At 51.4% G+C, this 20,772-nt stretch overlaps 1 protein-coding gene across 7 annotated transcripts in view; it reads right to left on the reverse strand.

Moving 5' to 3' along the window:
- The window catches only part of C13H10orf90 (chromosome 13 C10orf90 homolog), a 262,080-nt gene that overhangs the window by 68,716 nt on the left and 172,592 nt on the right, over nt 1–20,772 (reverse strand). For 4 of the 7 annotated variants that reach the window (XM_058671828.1, XM_012925496.2, XM_058671826.1 and 1 more), the window contains exons 1-2: nt 3,455–3,573; nt 2,998–3,089 (exon numbers count right to left, since the gene is read on the reverse strand). In XM_058671828.1, the coding sequence (XP_058527811.1) occupies nt 2,998–3,089; nt 3,455–3,500 (138 nt within the window). In that variant the 5' untranslated portion in view covers nt 3,501–3,573. Of the gene's footprint in view, nt 1–2,997; nt 3,090–3,454; nt 3,574–5,328; nt 5,517–20,772 lie in introns of those variants that run through there. The other 3 variants (XM_058671830.1, XM_058671829.1, XM_058671827.1) reach the window with 2 other exon arrangements.

A 20,772-nucleotide genomic window follows, 5' to 3' on the forward strand; every position in this document is an offset into this window, starting at 1 on the left:
GATCTCAGATGGATGCCAGTTCATGTTCCGGCTGCCCTGCTTCCCATCCAGCTCTCTGCTTGTGGCCTAACAGAGCAGTCGAAGACAGCCCAAAGCCTTGGGACCCTGCACCTCATGGAACACCTGCAAGAAGCTCCTGGCTTTGGATCAGCTCAGCTCTGCCCATTGTGCCCATCTAAGGAGTGGACCAGCACATGGAAGATCTTTTGTATCTCTTCTCTTTAATCTGACTTTCCAAGAAAAGTAAATAAATCTTTAAAAAAAAAAATGTCATTGCTTCAGCTCTCCAGCGTTTGGGAAGGAGAAGCAGCCAACCTTGGCAGGCTCCACTCGGGGAGGGGTGGACAGCAGTGACAGCGGCCCCATCACACACACACTGGGATAAGCCCCGAAGGCTCTGAGTTAGGAGGGAAATCTGAAAGTCACACTTTTGATCTAGGTTGTTTTTTTTTTTAAAGATTTATTTATTTTATTACAAAGTCAGATATATAGAGAAGAGGAGAGACAGAGAGGAAGATCTTCCGTCCGATGATTCACTCCCCAAGTGAGCGCAATGGCCGATGCGCGCTGATCCGAAGCCGGGAACCAGGAACCTCTTCCGGGTCTCCCACACGGGCGCAGGGTCCCAAAGCATTGGGCCATCCTCGACTGCTTTCCCAGGCCACATGCAGGGAGCTGGATGGGAAGTGGAGCTGCCGGGATTAGAACCGGTGGCCATATGGGATCCCGGTGCGTTCAAGGCGAGGACTTTAGCAGCTAGGCCACGCCACCGGGCCCGATCTAGGTTGTTTTAGAGCAGATAGTGAGAAAGGGTGACTTCTGGGGGTTATTTAACCAACTCACAGAAGAGCACCTACAGTGAGAATGTGTGTGTGTGTGTGTGTGTGTGCGTGTGAGAGTGAGTGAGAGAGCGAGAGAGAGAGAGAGAGAGAGAGAGAGAGAGAGAGATACAATAGGTCTCAAACAAGTTTTTGGAAAAATGCATGTTATGGGAAAAACCTATGCTTAGATCTCAATATTTTTACAGCAAATTAAGCGTATCTTTTAATTCCATTTTCTATAAAATTTCAGGAGCAGCCCTGAAGGGGTCAAGGGCATGGCCCCCAAGATCTGTATCATCATTGACAACCAAATTCTAGTTTGTTTTGACATCAAAGGAAAATGTTCTGATTTCCAAGTCCACCTGGGAGGCAGGCAGAAGAGACAGGTGCTTGTTGCACTCTCATGGAGCAGGGAGCCACCTCGAAGCATCAGCAGCTCCTGGCTCTGTTTCACTGTCTCCTGACCATAGGTTCCGCCTAATCCTTTTCCTCCTGTAACCTGGGTTTCCTACTGCTGTTCCCACTAGATCAGTCACAGCCATGAATGCTCATATCTCAAGTCACTGAGCCTGGGGCTTCTGCATTGAAAAGCCTTTGAATATTGATGCCCAACCATCAGGACCTAAGACAACATCTTTATCCGTCACGTGGGATTTCCAGCCTGGCGTCTCTAAGGGAAATGTCAACTTTATGAAATACAGAGCCAAATCAAAATAATGTCTCGGACAGGCACACAGGGAAAAACACATTCCTAACAAACACTTTTGCCACTTCAGTCTGTTGTGAGAGATTTCTGTAATTCTACTCTTAGAATTTCAAAAGATGGTGGCAGAACATCCCATGGTGACAGCCAGCAGGTGCCTGGTGAGTAGGAATGGCTGGGACAGCTCTTCAAGGTGAGCAACTCTGAGCTCCAACTTCTGCCGACTGGGAAGAGCCTGTGAGAGCACGGTAAGAACAGGAGCTTGGGGCCAAGCAACGTAAACTAGGTGCCTTGTTCTGTTCTGAACAATAAGCAGAAAGCCAGGACCTTGTGGATTGTGCTGGGAAGTGAATTAAACCACTGCTTGTGACACCGGCATCCCACACTGCTGACAGGCTGAGTCCCTCTACTTCTGATTTGGTTTCCTGCTAATGTGCTAGGAAGGTGATGGAGCAGGATGGCCCAAGTGTTCAGGCCCCCGACCTCTGGGGGTTGGCCCACATACAGTTCCTAGTTCCTGGCTTCAGCCTGCCCCAGACCAGGCATCATGGGAGTGATTTGGTGAAGGGAGTTGATAGTCTGTCTTTCCTTCTTTCAAATAAATGCAAAGTAACTCCCTCCTGGGGCTGTGGGAAGATTAAATGAATTAATCAATTAGATAGAATCTCTTATGTGACAATTTGTGACTATAAACCATCATGTCCTGAGTTCTTTGAACCTTGGAACTTCAACATTTCGATTTCTCTGGTGTCTCTCAGTCTCAACTTTCTACTTCTCCAATATATCTATTTTAAAGGAGAGAGGGGTGCTTGCTATCACAATGAAGCTAGCACTTGAGCTGTCTGGGTTCTGCATTACGGCTCTGGGCTTGCATGCCAGTTCCACTCATGATTCCAGGCTCCTTGCAGTGCCCACCCTGGGAGGCAGCAGGGAATGCCTCAAGCAGGTGGTTCCCTACCGCTTGGCAGGGAGAACCAGAGGGACTTCCCAGCTGCTGACTTTGGACGGCCCAACTCTGGCCCAGAGCTAGCTTTGACGATATCTGGGCAGTGAACCAGGGGTTGGGAAATCTCTGTCCTTCAGATACAGAAATTAATTATAAAATATATTTTTTATTTTTATAAACGCAAGCCCTAATGTTCGTCTCTGTTTCAGAGCCCTGACACTTTGTGCAGCTACATGAACCCACTCCAGCGTACAAGATCTCGAATACGCCTTCTTACTGTCCAAATTCTTGGGCAAGGGATATTTCAGAGGGTTACTTTTGATTTAGAGTTGAGATCAATTCCTGCATTGGTAGCACCACACATGCTTCTATATCATGAGTTGTAGTCATTGGTAGTTAGATTTTCTGCTGAACGAATCTGACTTTTGATTAAATAAAATAAAATGCAATCACAGCACAAGCAGGCTGGTGAACATGTTTCCTAGCAGGACTCATTTTACTGATTAGAAGTTACAAAGATGTTTTACCTCTGTGAAGTCCGATTTCTCCTCTGTAACACCAAACTGGAGATTTTTAAAGGCAATTTGATCGTTTGTACTGTTCTGGTGGTCCCGTAATCCTAGGCAAAAGGAGATAATATATTGCTACTTCTTAGTACATAAAGATAAAATGGAATATTTAACTTTAGCATAAAATTTAATGTCAACCACTGCATGTTGCCCTAGTCAGTAGTTAATCCCTATTCCAGTCAAAGGCAAAGCCTTGTCCGTTTCTGCATTCACCCCACAGTACCTCCTCCCACTCGGGGCTTTGCAGATTGCTAGCCGCCTTCTTCCATAGGGTTGCTGGCGTGCCTCAGCCTAGTAATAAAAAAGCCAGTTTAGCCCCAAGTTTACACCCAGAACAAGAGAAAACCAGAGCCATTGGTTTCCCAACAACCAAAAGCTTAAGAAAAGTGGGAATACAAGACCTGGTGTGGCCTACCTCTTAGAGCCACCATTGTTGGAGGGTTAATAGATGCCGCAGGCATTTTGGGATCTGTGAAACCTGTGATCACATCAAGTTAAACTCTCCACACATGTCTGCAGGAGTGTACCACGGTACTGCCGGAAATCCTGCCAGCATCAAGCGTGCAGAGCAGAGCCAGAAACATGGGAGACCCTGAGTTCTAGTCTGGCCTCCTGGTCAACTAACTTGACTTGATGGAAGCACCTAGAGGACCTCTCTGAGTCTTGGTGTCCTCACCAACATGCCAACGCTGCCTGCCTCACGGAGCCCTGCGCACAGGCACCCTGGATACCCCAGTTCTGTGGTGCACTTCAGATGATCTGTGTCAGGTGGCTCTGGGAGGAGGAAGGTGGCAAACAAGCCCAGCCAGAGAACCACAACCCACAGCCCAAGTGCACAGCAGACAGGCTCTTGGGCAAGGGACATTTCAAAAAGCTGCAATGATTGGTTCTCCCAGCTGCCAGAGCTGCTGATGAGGAAGAAGAGTTGAGAAAATCACTAATTTAGAGCCCCGTTTTGTCAACTTGTCAGAAGGATTCACTTAAAATTTTACCTATTGTTTAAAGAATTTTAATGGAAAAAAAATGGTACCTATTCCACATTATTTTCAAGGCTGGCAGATTTTGCAAGAAGCCAAGACACAGGTGGAAAGAATTCCAAGAGCCATCACTGAAAAACAAAGTCTGGCTAGCCCTGGTCCTCGGATGATGCTGAGCCCGGATGGCTGGCTCCAAGGGCCTCACTCCCGCGAGCCCCAGGCCTTGAAGCCAGCCATCTGCAACTCAGTTTTTCCAAAGGGAACCAACCAACTCCCTCTTACCACTAGCCTCTCCATCCTTCTTCTGTGTCCATCACCCTGGTGGGCACCACACACTCCCATCATTCACTACAAATGGGCCCCTGCCACGGCCCTCTCTGGCCGTCACCCGATGGCCAGCTGAGAGCCAAGGCCGATTCTGTCTCAAAGGACATGTTCTGCCTGGCCCATCACTTTGAGATTCCCTTTGCTGTCTGCCCTGGAAGGTCACAATCAAGCTGGTGACCCCAGCAGGCTTATTTCTGTCTAATCTCAGGAAGGCATCTGGCACCTGTCAAAACCTGGATGCATGCACGTTGAGGCCTGTGGAGGCTCAGGGGGAACACTGGCTAGTCCTTCCACTAGAGAGGCAGTCAGCATGCCAGCTGCTGTGGGTGGGCCATGGGTACTGCCCACCCGACTGTCCCATGGGGTCAACCCAGCACTCCCCACTCTTGTACCTCCTCTCAGAAGGGCTTTGGCATTGTCCTGCCCCCATATGGGCTGTGTGTGGTTCCCAGAACAAATGAGCTCATGTCCCCACAGCTGTGGAGTAGAGAAGGCCAAGATGCCCTTGGGGTCACACCTTGTGAGGGCCTCAGCAGGAATGTTATCCTTTCCTCCAGCTCCCAGCAGGTGCTGGCAGGCCTCCTCTCCAGGGGACCTGGGCAGCCTCCCTCCCGGCTCTGCACCCACCCTCCCTGTGTGCATCACCTAGTGAGGACATCAGCCTGTTCCATGTGACTCCACCTGAACTTGAGATCATCTGCCAAGACCTCATTTCCAAATGAGCTCCTCTCATGGGGATCAAGGGCTTGGCCTAGAATGTGAGGGAGCATAATTCAACCCACAGCAGGGTCCCCGACAGGCATTACTATACCTCCTCATGACACCGTTCTGGACACTCCTCATGACAATCTGTTCCCAAGCCTTGGGAGGGTGTGGTCTTCCTACTCTCCATTCTCCCCAACCCCAGCACAGCACCAGGCCTCCTGGATGGACCACAACATCCCATAGGATCCCACATGGTGTTCAGGGCTATGTCTGCACGTACCTCCCTCTGACCACAGTCCATGCATGTGGCAAAACTGCCTCACTCGATCTTAAAGGTTGTTGAATGAAAAGAAGGTGTTTGGATCAACAAAAGCAAAATTGACCAGATTCCAAGTGGGGCTGCTCTGGGAGGGAAGTGGGCTCACGACCATCGGCTTGGGCTGAGAACCACAGTGCTGGAAGTTGAGGAGGTCTTTGGAATGTGGACATGGTAACCATGGCACCGCAGCCTCCACTGTGATGCTACGTCAGTGTTCCTTGGACAGGAGAGCAAGTTTGTGTGAGTGCTGCCCAAGGTTTTCTGCAGAACACTGCTGCACCCAAGACAGAAAACTGAAGTCAGACAAGTCCCTCTAAGGCTGCCACCCACTCAAGTAATACAGCCTTTTTCATTTATTTTGTCATGTAGCATTTACGAATGTTAGAAACTGGCCTTCCTATTACAATCAATCAAGATAACATTACACTGTCACCAATATTTGCAAACAATTAATACAGAAAATTGGGCAATGTGAGAGTCTTTACATGGGAGCGATTACAAGATTTAATAAAACATCCCTGGAGCTGGCTTTGTGGCATAATGGGTTAAGCTGCTGCTTTCCTGTACGGACACTTGTTGGTGTCCCGGCTGCTCCAGTTTCCATCCAGCTCTCTGCCTGTGGCCTGGGAAAGCAGCAGAAGATGGCCAAGTGCTTTGGAGCCCCTGCATCCACGTGGGCGGCTCGGAGAAACTTCTGGCTCCCGACTTTAGACCAGCACAGTCTCAACCATGGTGGTTATTTTAGGAGAGTGACCCAGCAGATAAAAGTGTGTTCTCTTTCACTTGTGTTTTTCTCTCTGTAGCTCTTTCAATCAAATAAATAAATCTTTACAAAAGAACATCTGCCACTAAATGACAGAAACATTTTCCTATAATTTATACCCAGCCACACTTGGGTGGCTTTTAGTTCACAACACAGTCAAAATCTGATAGAACTACAATGACCAGAGCTAATGGTAAAGTGTGGACATCCCTGAACAAGACCCTGGGCTAAGCTAGACCGCATGAATCTCAGGTTTGAGCTGAGTCTCCAGCTAGGACAAATCTCATAATTCAGTCATTTTCAAATGAGAGACAGCACTTTCCAAGAAGTGCTGTGTGTTTTTTTTTTATGTTTATTTTTACTGAAAAGGCAGATTTTCACAGAGAAGAAGAGATAGAAAGATTTTCCATCTGCTGGTCCACTCCGCAAGTGGCTGCAATGGCTGGAACTGAGCCAATCCAAAGCCTGGAGCCAGGAGATTCTTAAGGATCTCCCATGTGGGTGCAGGGTCCCAAGGATTTGGGCTGTCCTCGACTGCTTTCTCAGGCCCCAAGCAGGGAGCTGGATGGGAAGAGGGACAGCTGGGACATGAATCAATGCCCACATGGGATCCCAGTGCTTATAAGACTAGCCAATGGAGCCAGACCAAGGACTGCATTTTAGCCCCTAGGAAAAGAACTTGGTAGTATGGGTCACTATGCAAGCAGACAGCGTCTCTGCAGCCATTTCACCAGCTCCACACCAGGGTGAGTCACTTTGGGCAATCCCAAGATGACAGAGACTGGCCAGTGTCACTTGGGCATCACCAGGGCCACCCCTTGTTGCAACCTCACCATGAGCCCTACCTAGCTAAGTGCCATAAACCTCACTGTCCCCAGCATTCACTGACTTCGTGGGGAGGGCTTATTTTAAACCTGAGGACACTGAGCTGCATGTGAGTGACCTGCCAGGGTCCATGCCCTGTACTCAGGAAGCCCTACAGTAACAATCCCTGTGAAAGTGAGGAATGGAGCAGGTGCCATAGCAGCCTGACGCTGCCAGCAGGCAGGTCTCTGTGGCTCCTCTAGAGAGGTTGGTTGGCACAGGTCCCATAGAGCGGTGAAGACATTCTCACAGACTGGGTCCAGCACTACCATCGTAAGGCCTTAAGACTAGAAATAGAGCTACTGTTATCTGCAGCCTCACGTACAGCTCTTATCTTGTTAAATTATGAGGTGTCATGATGTTGCGCTACGTGGCAGTCCCTGGGCTCTGAGCTGTGACCCTCAGAGCATGCGGCACTGTCCCCGGACCCAGGGACTCAGCTCTGCTTCCATGTGTTTGGAGTGTGCGCCTGTGGTGGAGGATGAGATGAGGCTGCCGGCTTCAAGAACTGCTAGGGTGACCACACATGGAATGCATGCCCATCACTGGTCCCATCAATGCCATCATGTCACTGCCTCAGGGCAACAAACACTTCCTGGGAGTCTGATGTCTCTGAAATCCTAGATCCGGAGCTGGGTATAAGATGAGGGGTGGAGGGTGGGGAGCACGTGGGAGGGGTGGAGGGTGGGGAGCACAGGTGCCCCCTGTGGGAGGGGTGGAGGGTGGGGAGCACAGGTGCCCCCTGTGGGAGGGGTGGAGGGTGGGGAGCACATGGGAGGGGTGGAGGGTGGGGAGCACAGGCGCCCCCTGTGGGAGGGGTGGAGGGTGGGGAGCACGTGGGAGGGGTGGAGGGTGGGGAGCACAGGCGCCCCCTGTGGGAGGGGTGGAGGGTGGGGAGCACAGGCGCCCCCTGTGGGAGGGGTGGAGGGGAGTGAGCAAGTGAGCAGAGCTGCATCAGCATGGAGTGGTTTCTATCATTCCTAACTTTTTTTTTTAAGAAAAATTCATGGTAAAATACACTAGACATGAAATGTGCATCTTTGTCACTTTCCACACGCGCTGCAGAAAAGCAGACACCTCTGTCCAGCTCCAGGACGCTTTTTTCCTGGTACAACTCGAGCTCTGCCCAATTAGGAAGCACCAAGCCCCTACTCTCCACCCCACCGAGCTCTGAGCAACCAGTCTACCTCCTGTCTCCGAATCACACAGCAGGCAGGCTCTGTGTCTTCTTTTGCTGAACGCCATGTCATCAGGGTCTACCCGTGTTGTGCCCCAAATCAGAGCTCCCTTCTTTCTTCTGGAAGGGATGTTCCTGCATGGCTGTGGCTATGGCACACAGTGTCTACTCATCCCTCCTTTGTCCCTGGATGCTGGGGTGCCTACCACCGTTGGCAAGGAACGTGGCTGTGCCAACACCTGCCTGAGTTCCTGCTTCTACTTGTATCTTGTGGAGTGATTCTGCCTTTCCTGATGTGTCTTCATCTTGGTCTTTTTATATCCATCCTTAGCAGGAGCCATTGTCCTTTTAACTGTGATAGGTGAGACAAAGAGATGAATGTCCAATCAATTGTTTTAGTGGTCATTTTAAAGCCATGTGAAAAAAACTACCTTTTCTTCCAGTGGGAACCACAGGCATGGAGAGAGCAGAAGCAGCGGGGGTTTGATTTAAGACCTTGGCAAATATGACTGATTGCTCCTGGCAAATCTTCCATGTATCCCAAAGCCTTCAACACAAATGGGAAGGTGGAATCCACTCCGCAGAGCTGGGAGGCAGCCCCAGTCAGAGAAGGCCAAGGGCCAGGCACAGGGACAAGAGTGGCACTGGGATGTCCTAGGAACATGACCTCATCTGAGCAGAGGGCCACAGCTAGGCCAGCAAGAAGGACTGGGAGGTGATAACGCTGATAATATCACCTCTACTCTTCCCATCTTAACAGGACACAGCCTGAGAAGCAGGGACGAGTCCAGACAGGCCACAGGCTGTGAGGACATGGTGCTCCAGGTCCTGCCCAGCCCCCGTCTGTCCTGGGAAGGGGGTGCAGGGATGTTGTGCAGGGCCTCTGCCGTGTGACCGCCTCACCATGGATGGGCATCCCCGGGCTGGGACATGTGGGACAGAACCGTGGCCACTTCCACTTCAGCTTGAAAATTGGCATCTCTGCACAGGAATGCACTGCATCTGTCACTCTCCGAGCAACGATTCTTGTTCCACGGCACTAAAAGTCATATGCAGGTTTGAATCCAGAGCAGCCTGCTTACGTTCAGCAGGTGAGAGGTGGCAGAAAGCTGGGACCACACAGCGGACCAAGGCAGCTGACCTTCGCCCTGAGACCCAGGGTCCCTGCCAACAGCCTCATTAGCCAAGCAACTTTCTGTAGGATGAGCCAGGATAACTGATCTGCTTTCAATTCAGGCTTGGAGGACAACTGAACACAGGACAGAGTGACAGGCTGGCTCAGAGGCTCCTGCAGAAGCAGAGATGGAGTGGTGCTGGGCCTGGATGCCGGCAGCACAGGCTGCCCTGGGACCTCAGCACTTATCATGGCAACAGCACACAGAAACTCCTTCATGTGAGGTCAGTGGGGCTTCCCTCCCCGACTGGAGCCATGGGACTCTTTATACCAGGGCCACATAGGCGGCTCCTGCATGCTGTCTGCTCGGCTGCGCTGGTCTGAGCTGCCAAGTCTGTGGCATGCAGAGACAACGCACGTTTGCCAGAAGCTGGGCAAACAAGGTTTGGAGCCACGGCTGAAAGCCCAGCATCGTCAGTCTCTCATTATAGTAGCCATTAGCTGCACGTGGCAGCACATCGGGGGTCTGGGAGTCAGCCTCAGTACAGGAGCACATCCATGAGCCTGGCATTAAAGAAAAAACCCAGGCTGCAGCAGCTCACCCACACTGCCACTGCCAACCAGCGTCCCTCCTCAGCATCCAGCAAGGCTTTGGCACAGGTAAACAGCCCCGTAACCCAGGGAGGCCATTAGAACAAGGCCACCCTCGACCGCCACACATTTTCCATCTTGAGCTCTTTGCTGTTGCTGAATGTAGTCAAGACTTTAGCACCCCTTGTGCTAACCCATGCCCTCCTGCTAAACAGACCTCAAATCCAGGCAATGTGAAGGCACAGAAGGCCAATCCACCCAGCCCACCTATGCGGCCATGACCATGGCAGTGCAGAAAGAGGAAACAGGTGCCGGGGGTGGGGTACAGAGGCAGGTTCGTAGTTTTCAAATCTGCTTCTCTCTCTCTCTCTCTCTCTCTCTGCAATTTATTATTATTTTTAAAAAACAACTGCTTTATTGAGATAGAATTTATGTCCCCTAAAGCTTACCCTGTTTAAAGTCTAGAACCCAGTGGCTCTGGGCCATTCACAGAGCTATACGACCACCTCCATTAATCCCGACATGCTCACCCAGGCCAGGAGGAGCTCCCTAGGTCTCAGCAGTCCCTTCCTGGACTCCCTACCCTGGCCCCTGGCACCCACTAATGCATGTCCTCTCTCTGGAATTGCCCGTTCCAGACACCTCATAGCCTAGAACTTATGTCTTTCTGTGATTGCCTCTGGCACTCAGTATAATGTTTTCAAGATTAATTCACGTTGCAGAATTTCATTTCTTGGGGCAGTGTTGTAGCATAACAGCCTCTGCCTGCAGCGCTGGCATCCTCTGAGCACCAATTCGTGTCCTGGCTGATCCACTTCCAGTCCTGCTCCCTGATAACAGCCTAGGAATGTCAGTGGTTGATGGCCCGAGTGTTTGGGTTCCTGGCATTTGTGGAGGCCTGGAAGGGGCTCCTGGTTCCTGGCTTCAGCCTGGCCCAGCACTAGTCATTTTGGCTCTTCTGGGAAATGAGGCAGCAGATGGAAAGTCTTCTATCTTCCTTGTTAATAACTCAAAACAAACACATCTTAACATAACAACCAAACAGAACTTGAGTCTTTCCATGGCTGGGTATATTCTCTCCTGTGGACACACCACATGCAGCACGTTGATTGATAAATCCTTCCGCTTTTCATCTTTTACCATTTCTACCCTCTGTTCACAATGGCTGATGCTACGGTAGACACTTGCAAACCAACTTTGGTGTGGATAAATGGCTTCTGTTCTCCTGGATGTACCTGGGGGTCAAACCTCAGGGTCATTTGGTGAGTCTTTAATTTTGAGGAATTTTGGCAAAGTAATAGCACCATGTTAACTCCTGCCAGCAACATAGGATCTGTGTCCCCTTCCTGCCCTGGCCAGCAGCACTTGTCATTGTCCATCCTTCGCATGATGGCCATCTCCAGAGGAGTGACACATCTTGTTGCAGTTTTGATGTATATTTCTCTAATGATTAATTGGCTATCATTTCTGTGATTATTGACCATCCATATGTGTTCATTGGTGGAAGGTTTATGCAAATCTTCTGTTCATTTTAAACCAGGTTGTCTTTCATGATGAACATTGGGAGCAGGTTCGTGATGAGGCCAACAGTCCGTTCTCATACCTAATGCTCCAGGAGCAGGCCTCACCGCAGGGCGCCTATGAACTTGCCTATCAGCATTTCACAGGCAGGACCTTGACTCCAACTTGACCACCAACAAATCTGGTAATTAAACCAAGGCGCCGTCTTCTCAGTTTCTCCATCTGCCTAACAGCAGCACAATATTTAACACAACATGGCAGATAGTGGTGTATCTTGGGAACATTCTACAGATATTTCTCCCCTACCCAGGATCCTGGAAATATCAACTATGTCATCTCTTCTAGAAAGCTCTGAAGTTTACCATTCTTATTGACATTTCTAGGTGACCTGGAGTTGATTTGTGTGATGGTGAGGAGTAGGGATCCAATTTGGTTTTGGAATTAATAGGAACTGCATGTTGTAGTGGCGTTTGCTACCCTTTGTGTGCAGCCCCTCAAGAAAGGCCAGTAGCCTGGTGGGATGAAGGCTACAGGAGAACTAGGCCTTTCTCAACAGAGGAGTCTTCTCTGCGCAAGTGAGAAGACGTCTGACCTTATCAGTAAACAGAGACATGAAAGATGAAATCCGCAGACCATTTCCCATCTGCCAGATTAGCAAAGCCAGGGGAGATCTGGGGTTTCTGGAGCTCCCAGTGAGTGCAGACTCAGCCTACACCAACACTGCAGGCCACCTGCTGAGTACAAAGGGGGAAACTACCAGCCCCTCAGCCCTTCTGCTCCTCCAGCATCTCACCAAAACCCAGCACTCCACTGATTTCCAAGCATCACCCTTTCCAGTCCAAGGAAATTCAGTGTTGCCATTCAGCACCCAGCTCAAACCCGCTCCTTCCAGAAGGTTTTGCCCCCACACAAAAAGCAACCAGTCTTTGTTCTGTCTTCATGGTAGAGTAATGACCAGGAGGTGCCTCTGTGGATGCATAGCAGAGCCCTGTGGGCAGGAATCTCCCTCTCCCTCTGCCCCTCATTGCTCAGTCCTGGGCACGGGGAGATACAAGAAGTGAAGTCAGGTGACAGCTTCTGCCTCAGTGGGGTCACTCTCAGCACCAACTTCCCAGTCTGTGGAGTCCTGGACTGCACTGAAGGTTCTAGACACAGAGGCACAGCATGCGGCAGACATTAAGAAGTGACAGCTGTCAATCAGCATCGAGTTCATCACATATCTGCAGAACCAGGCTGACTGACAAGGACTGGATCTGCAGGAGGGACCTGATCTGGTCTTCAGACAGAGTGTCATGAGAGCGAGGCAACTGGACCAGAACCTCCAAGAAGGAGATGCACACAAGAGAGGAGGAGTGGGTGCAGGTGTCTAGCCACCCATGAGGCTGCCCTGCACCTGTTGGTGTGTCCCTCTGTGAATGCTCCGTGTTCCCAGCGTGGGCTCAGAACTCCCGGCATTCCTTCCCAGACCACGGCGGTGAAGGAGTGGGCAGCTCTTGTCTGCCATCATTTTTCCTTTTGTATGAATCCTGCTGTTCCCACAGTGCCTGCTTTGAGAGTTGTAACAGGGCATTTCTCACTAAGAGTATCTACGATTTTAGGACGGGTCAGACCAGTGCTCTGCCCAAGAGGAGCTTCGCAAGGTTTGGGAGCCACCATGCCTCCCTTGTGGGGACCATCAGTAGTGTTGGATGTGGCACCACCTGCTCCCCCAGGATGGCCACGTGGAGAGCTCGCCCACGTGTCCCTCTCTGAGAGCAGCAGGAAACAATAACAGCATGGGGTCCTAATAACTGCAACCTTGAAAACTTATTACAAATGAATTCCAGGCTTTTCACCTGCATCCTCAGGAACCTGACCCAAGTGGAGATGAGCAAGTAGAAGCTCCACCCACCCCCACGGCCTCTGGCCATCTGGCCATCACAGTGTGGGGAGTTGGCGCTGCCTTGCCTGATCCCACCAGGGCCAGACCGTGGTGGGCATGGTCACCCATGGGCACCTTCCTCCTGGGAGAACAGGTGACTTCACATGAAGCTCCTTGAAGAACTGGGGACAGATGGCCTGCTCTGAGCACACAAGTCTGTGCTCACCAGAAGAGCTGCACTGCCGTATGGTTAACAGAGTATCCACAGGGAGCTGTGTGCAGGCCTTTATAAATCAAGTCCATTGTTTGAAACCATGGAGAATAAACCCATGGCAGCAAGGATTTTGACTTAAATAGCTATATCTCCTATCTAAATAACAAATACATCAAACTAAAGTGTGATTGTTTTTCACTTTTCTCTGTCTTGGATTGTCTCATTGGAAATAAATGAGAAAAGTAAGGTCCCTTTTCTCAGGCTACCTTCTTTACCCAGGCGTCTCCTGCTGAATCTTCCAATTAGGGAACATGGTACGAATAGCAACCAGCCACAGAGCCCCTGCAGGAGGCGGGGCTGCCCTTGAACTTGTGGTCCCTGCACCATTGTAAGCCCAGGGGGAGGCGGGAGCTGGGATCTCTGCCAGTAGCTTTGTCCCTCCCAGAGCCCTCCCATACGGAGTCCATCGTGAGTGGAGCTGACTGTAGATTTGTACTAAAGTTTTTACTACTGATGTGCACCAAAGGCATGGTTCTGGGGCTTACTGGGAGGACCAACGGCTGAGAGGAGAGCTGTCTGCGGCTGCACATGACAGCTGCATGGAGGGGTCTCTGCAGTGGTGCAGGGCCTCGAAGCAGGAAGCATCGGAGGCCTGAGGCAGTGTGCTCCACAGCTGGGTACAAAATGTGTCGCCTTTTGATATCACTTTGCATTCGATTGAGGCAGTGGTAGTGAGAGGTAGGACAAGGGGTCATTTCTCCCTGTCTAAGCAAAAGTTCCCCCCAGCCCCCTAAGACTCCCCCTGCCATGGCTCCTGGCAGTCAGCCTTGTTGTTGCTGTGGTCTGAGATGTCAGCCAAGGGCAAGATGGTTACTCTTTCTAGAGGGTTCCATGTCAGTGTGAGGATCTCCATACACCCTCCCATCTAGCCTGGTAGCTGTTCCAGGAGCTGATGGTTCCATCCCCATTACAAAGACTGGAGGTAGAGGCTGGGCACAGCTCCACAGTCCCCAGACAGACACAAAGGCAAGTCAGGGCTGCTGCCCCATGGAGCCACGCTGGCCTCCAGAATGCACCCCATCCCGCATTCCCCAGCTTTACCCAGCAGCCAGAGGTTAAAGTTTGTACTTTTGCAAAGAAAATTGCTCAGGCATTCACTCACGGCCATGCCTCAGTCAGATAAAAACCGACTTAGAGGCAGCTGTGAGATCTTACAGCCAAAGACCCAGGCAGGGTAGCAGAGGCTTGGGGTGGTGTATGCTGGAGCTGCTGCTGTCCCCGAAAATAGCATGCCACCTGCTGGCGAAGGGAAGGGCTCTGGTGAGGCGTCCATCACTTCCTGCCCCCACCAATATCATGGACTAAACAGACAGCCCAGAATAAAACTAAAGAGGACTGGGAGTGGGCTGGTGTTTATCTGCTTCTCCAACAAAAGATAACAGGTAATTGCTTTTTTTTATCACAGGCACTTGAAATCTGAAAGCCAAGAAGGAGTGAGGCTTAAGAAGGCACCTACCCTGGCCGCCCACTGCACTGAGGGCTTGGAGTAGGCCCCTGCCGCTCTCCCACAATTAAGTCAGAGCAGCCAAGGTGGAACAGAACAGATGTCAGTCACATGCCCCAGCAGGAAGGTGGGCTTTCTGAAAACTATTACACACAGAGAACTGTCCACTGCCCTCCAAGAAGTCGTAAATCCTAATCAGATCCCTGAATATGGCCTTTACCTAGGAAGAGACGTTTGGACAAGGGGAAGGGGCTTATTCTTGCCCTTCCCAAAGGGGAAATGAGTGAGCTGTTGCCTGGCAACCCACCCCCCAACCTTGTTACGAGGGAGAGTGGCAGGTGCTCCACAGGTCGAGCTGAGGCTGCAGCCAGTCGAGCAGAATGCCCTGCCGAAGAGCACCTGGCTCTTTGCTGCAGGGTGCAGGCATGAAGGCTGATGGGGGCTCCTCCCACTGAGCACCCTAAGGTCCCCCAGTACCACCCTCCCCCAGCCCCCGTCACACTGTTCTCATCTCTGCTTGGCAGATGCACTCCCTGCTGTCTAAGCGTGCTCCTGCAACACTCAGGACATCCACGTCCCTGCTGAGACTCCGGCAGAAATTTCCCGGGATTCCCTTCATTATGGAAAAAATTGGAATGGGTACTTTTTTACTGGATGTTGTTAAAGTCCTCTAGACTGTGATCCTACCATGAAAGTTTGTACACACGCACACACACATACACGCCATACACATGGACACAGAGCTGTGTGAAGGGGAAGGAAGAGGTTGGGGTGTTGCAGCCACAGACCAGGGAACCCCAGGGCTGCCCAGGAGACTGCAGCTGACGCCTAGTTCTTGAACTTGCAGATTCTGAGTGTGCCATTTCTCTCTCCCAATAAACTCCTGAAGCCCCTTCAGGAATGACAAGCCACACCGCACACAGGAAGCTGATCTCAGCACAGGGACATGCTGGATGTGAGGGAACTGAGACTCAAACCCAAGTTCGAATGTGCCAGAAGCCTGTGTTACTAACTGCCCATTTGCCATCTGCCTCTGCTTAATCCAGATGCAGCCACTGGCACCCCACAGTGAGGGTTTCCTACAAAAGGAACTAAGGGTAAAGCCACCTGCCACTGAGGCCAGGGAAACACGCCAGTCAAGGCATCAGGAGATATTTCATGTGCTCTGGGAGACCCAGCACCAGCTGAGCTGCGGCCAAGAACTGCTCCTGGCGGATGCAGGGGAGACCTCTGTGCACAAAGTGGAGCCTGCAGAGACCTCAGCTTCGCAGCGTACGCAGGACCACGCAAAGAAAAGGCAGGAGGCAGAAAGTACCCACTGGCATCCCCACACTGGGCACTGGCTCACGGTGCGGGAACATTCCTCCCCCAGGCAGAGCTGGACTCTTCGGAAGTGTTTTTCATGGTTAGATTATGCAGTATCGTGTTGTCACCGAGACTCATGCACTAAGCAGGAAAAGCAAAATTGCTGCTAATTGAATTTTTAAGAATCCAGGTTCAAGTTCTAGTCCACAGCAAACAGGCTATAATTATTATAGAGAGGTGCAGGTGAATTTACACTATCAGCAATGTCCCAGGGCTTAAACACTAAGCGTGTGTGTGTTTGTGTGTGACGGTTCTGAAGTGTCTATACGAGTCTGTTGTAGCATTTTATGACACATGCACGGAACCCCCCTGTGTACTGTTATTGAAAATGAAAGACATGTAAACAAATGCATATTCAATGGCTTTTCTATTTGCCCAGACCTTCAGCCAAGCTACTGTTGAAATGAATTCGTCCCATAAACATTATATGAATGAAATGATGGAATTCTTATAATCTAAAGGTCGGGGTGCGGAATTTTTTAAAAAGCTAAAGAAATAGGATAATTTCTCTAAAATCAGCACAATTTCTAAGAGTGATACCTTTGGAGAAGTTTGCAAACTGTTTTTGCCAATATTTAGTTACTAGATGTGCCAAAAAAACTTCTTTTTTTACAATTCCATCTAAACAATGAGAGTTATGAGACTTACTGTGATGAACCATGAAGTGCCAAACAATGACATGTGAGAAGCTGGAGACAGAGTCAGCATTGGCATGATGATGGGGCACTGCCAACAGACACCTGCAGTAGTCGGGGGCACAGCACTGGATAGGAAAAGGGGGTATTGTCCTGACGTTAGACAAGATCTCCATCTCCCTGTAGAAAACCAGGGAAGCTGTGAGGATCGTGGGTTCTCTGAGACACATCCAAGCAGCCTCAGCAAGAACAGCAATTCTCTATCAGGAAATACAAGGTGACGAAAGAGCGACAATGCGGAACGACAACAAAACTCCAGATGCACATCTGTGCTGCAGCGTGCAGGGCGATTTCCAGCGTGTCACAGAGCACACCAGTGACCAGCGGTCAGCGTGTCACAGAGCACACCAGTGACCAGCGTGTCACAGAGCACACCAGTGACCAGCGTGTCACAGAGCACACCAGTGACCAGCGGTCAGCGTGTCACAGAGCACACCAGTGACCAGCGTGTCACAGAGCACAGTGACCAGCGGTCAGCGTGTCACAGAGCACACCAGTGACCAGCGGTCAGCGTGTCACAGAGCACACCAGTGACCAGCGGTCAGCGTGTCACAGAGCACACCAGTGACCAGCGTGTCACAGAGCACACCAGTGACCAGCAGTCAGCGTGTCACAGAGCACACCAGTGACCAGCGGTCAGCGTGTCACAGAGCACACCAGTGACCAGCGGTCAGCGTGTCACAGAGCACACCAGTGACCAGCGTGTCACAGAGCACACCAGTGACCAGCAGTGACCAGCGTGTCACAGAGCACACCAGTGACCAGCGGTCAGCGTGTCACAGAGCACACCAGTGACCAGCGTGTCACAGAGCACACCAGTGACCAGCAGTCAGCGTGTCACAGAGCACACCAGTGACCAGCGTGTCACAGAGCACACCAGTGACCAGCGGTCAGCGTGTCACAGAGCACACCAGTGACCAGCGGTCAGCGTGTCACAGAGCACACCAGTGACCAGCAGTCAGCGTGTCACAGAGCACACCAGTGACCAGCGTGTCACAGAGCACAGTGACCAGCGATCAGCGTGTCACAGAGCACACCAGTGACCAGCGGTCAGCGTGTCACAGAGCACACCAGTGACCAGCGTGTCACAGAGCACACCAGTGACCAGCAGTCAGCGTGTCACAGAGCACACCAGTGACCAGCGGTCAGCGTGTCACAGAGCACACCAGTGACCAGCGGTCAGCGTGTCACAGAGCACACCAGTGACCAGCGTGTCACAGAGCACAGTGACCAGCGGTCAGCGTGTCACAGAGCACACCAGTGACCAGCGGTCAGCGTGTCACAGAGCACACCAGTGACCAGCGGTCAGCGTGTCACAGAGCACACCAGTGACCAGCGTGTCACAGAGCACACCAGTGACCAGCGGTCAGCGTGTCACAGAGCACACCAGTGACCAGCGTGTCACAGAGCACACCAGTGACCAGCGTGTCACAGAGCACAGTGACCAGCGGTCAGCGTGTCACAGAGCACACCAGTGACCAGCGGTCAGCGTGTCACAGAGCACACCAGTGACCAGCGGTCAGCGTGTCACAGAGCACACCAGTGACCAGCGTGTCACAGAGCACACCAGTGACCAGCAGTCAGCGTGTCACAGAGCACACCAGTGACCAGCGTGTCACAGAGCACACCAGTGACCAGCGGTCAGCGTGTCACAGAGCACACCAGTGACCAGCGGTCAGCGTGTCACAGAGCACACCAGTGACCAGCGTGTCACAGAGCACACCAGTGACCAGCAGTGACCAGCGTGTCACAGAGCACACCAGTGACCAGCGGTCAGCGTGTCACAGAGCACACCAGTGACCAGCGTGTCACAGAGCACACCAGTGACCAGCAGTCAGCGTGTCACAGAGCACACCAGTGACCAGCGTGTCACAGAGCACACCAGTGACCAGCGGTCAGCGTGTCACAGAGCACACCAGTGACCAGCGGTCAGCGTGTCACAGAGCACACCAGTGACCAGCAGTCAGCGTGTCACAGAGCACACCAGTGACCAGCGTGTCACAGAGCACAGTGACCAGCGATCAGCGTGTCACAGAGCACACCAGTGACCAGCGGTCAGCGTGTCACAGAGCACACCAGTGACCAGCGTGTCACAGAGCACACCAGTGACCAGCAGTCAGCGTGTCACAGAGCACACCAGTGACCAGCGTGTCACAGAGCACACCAGTGACCAGCGGTCAGCGTGTCACAGAGCACACCAGTGACCAGCGGTCAGCGTGTCACAGAGCACACCAGTGACCAGCGTGTCACAGAGCACACCAGTGACCAGCAGTCAGCGTGTCACAGAGCACACCAGTGACCAGCGGTCAGAGTGTCACAGAGCACACCAGCGGTCAGCGTGTCACAGAGCACACCAGTGACCAGCAGTCAGCGTGTCACAGAGCACACCAGTGACCAGCGTGTCACAGAGCACACCAGTGACCAGCGGTCAGCGTGTCACAGAGCACACCAGTGACCAGCGGTCAGCGTGTCACAGAGCACACCAGTGACCAGCAGTCAGCGTGTCACAGAGCACACCAGTGACCAGCGTGTCACAGAGCACAGTGACCAGCGATCAGCGTGTCACAGAGCACACCAGTGACCAGCGGTCAGCGTGTCACAGAGCACACCAGTGACCAGCAGTCAGCGTGTCACAGAGCACACCAGTGACCAGCGGTCAGCGTGTCACAGAGCACACCAGTGACCAGCGATCAGCGTGTCACAGAGCACACCAGTGACCAGCGGTCAGCGTGTCACAGAGCACACCAGTGATCAGTGAAACACAAGGGAAATGCATGAATGAGGAGGCATCACCATTTCTGGGTGAAAAAGGAGAAATTAGGGGCTGGTGTAGCAGCAGTGTGGGTTCAGCTACTGTCTGCAGCACCAGTCATCCCGCCTCGGTGCTGGTTCACGTTGCAGCTGCTCCACTTCTGATCCAGCTCCCTGCACTACATGCCTGGGGAAGCAGCAGAGGCTAACCTACGTGTTTGGAGCCTGTGCAGTGCACGGTAGACCTCCTGATTCCTAAGTGCAGGCTGGCCCGGCACCAGCTGTCGCAGAGATTTGGGGAATAAATCAACAAATCTTTAAAAGGGTAAAAATTAAAAAGTCTGCTTCCAAATTAATCAGTACATTTCCACATTTTATCAAGGACCTGACTATCTGATTCATCAGTGTTGAAGGGAGTTTGCACAGAAATAATTACCAAGAAAATCTGGTGGCTCACAAGGACCACTGGACATTGCCGTACTGAATATCAAATCTTGGCTCCAAAGTGATAATAGCTAAAACGGTGTGATTTCAGAATAAAATGAGAGGAAAATACTTGGGTTTGTGTGAGGACTTAGCAATAATTTTGAGTATAAAATAATGTTATGATCCACAGTTAAAGCTGTACACAAAGCCAAATTTAAGGCAGATTAAGACTACAATATAGAAAAGGAAAATCATGAACAAAGAGGAATATCTTTACTATATTGGAAGTTTTTCTGAGGGGGACAAAATTGGGGCTGGTTGTGTGGTATAGTGAGTTAACACTCTGCCTGCAATGCCAGCATCCAATGAGTTTCCTGCTAACAAGACTGAAAGCAGTAGAGTATGGCCCAAGTGCTGAGTACCTGCACCCACGTGCGAAACGCAGGTGAAGCTCCTGGCTCCTGGCTGTAGTCTGGCCCAGCTCTGGGTGCTGCAGCCATTTGGGAAGTAACCCAGCAGGTGCAAGATCTCTCCCTTTCATCCTCTCCCTCTGTTTCCT

This window comes from Ochotona princeps, chromosome 13, assembly GCF_030435755.1.
Source record: "Ochotona princeps isolate mOchPri1 chromosome 13, mOchPri1.hap1, whole genome shotgun sequence".
NCBI lineage: Eukaryota > Metazoa > Chordata > Mammalia > Lagomorpha > Ochotonidae > Ochotona > Ochotona princeps.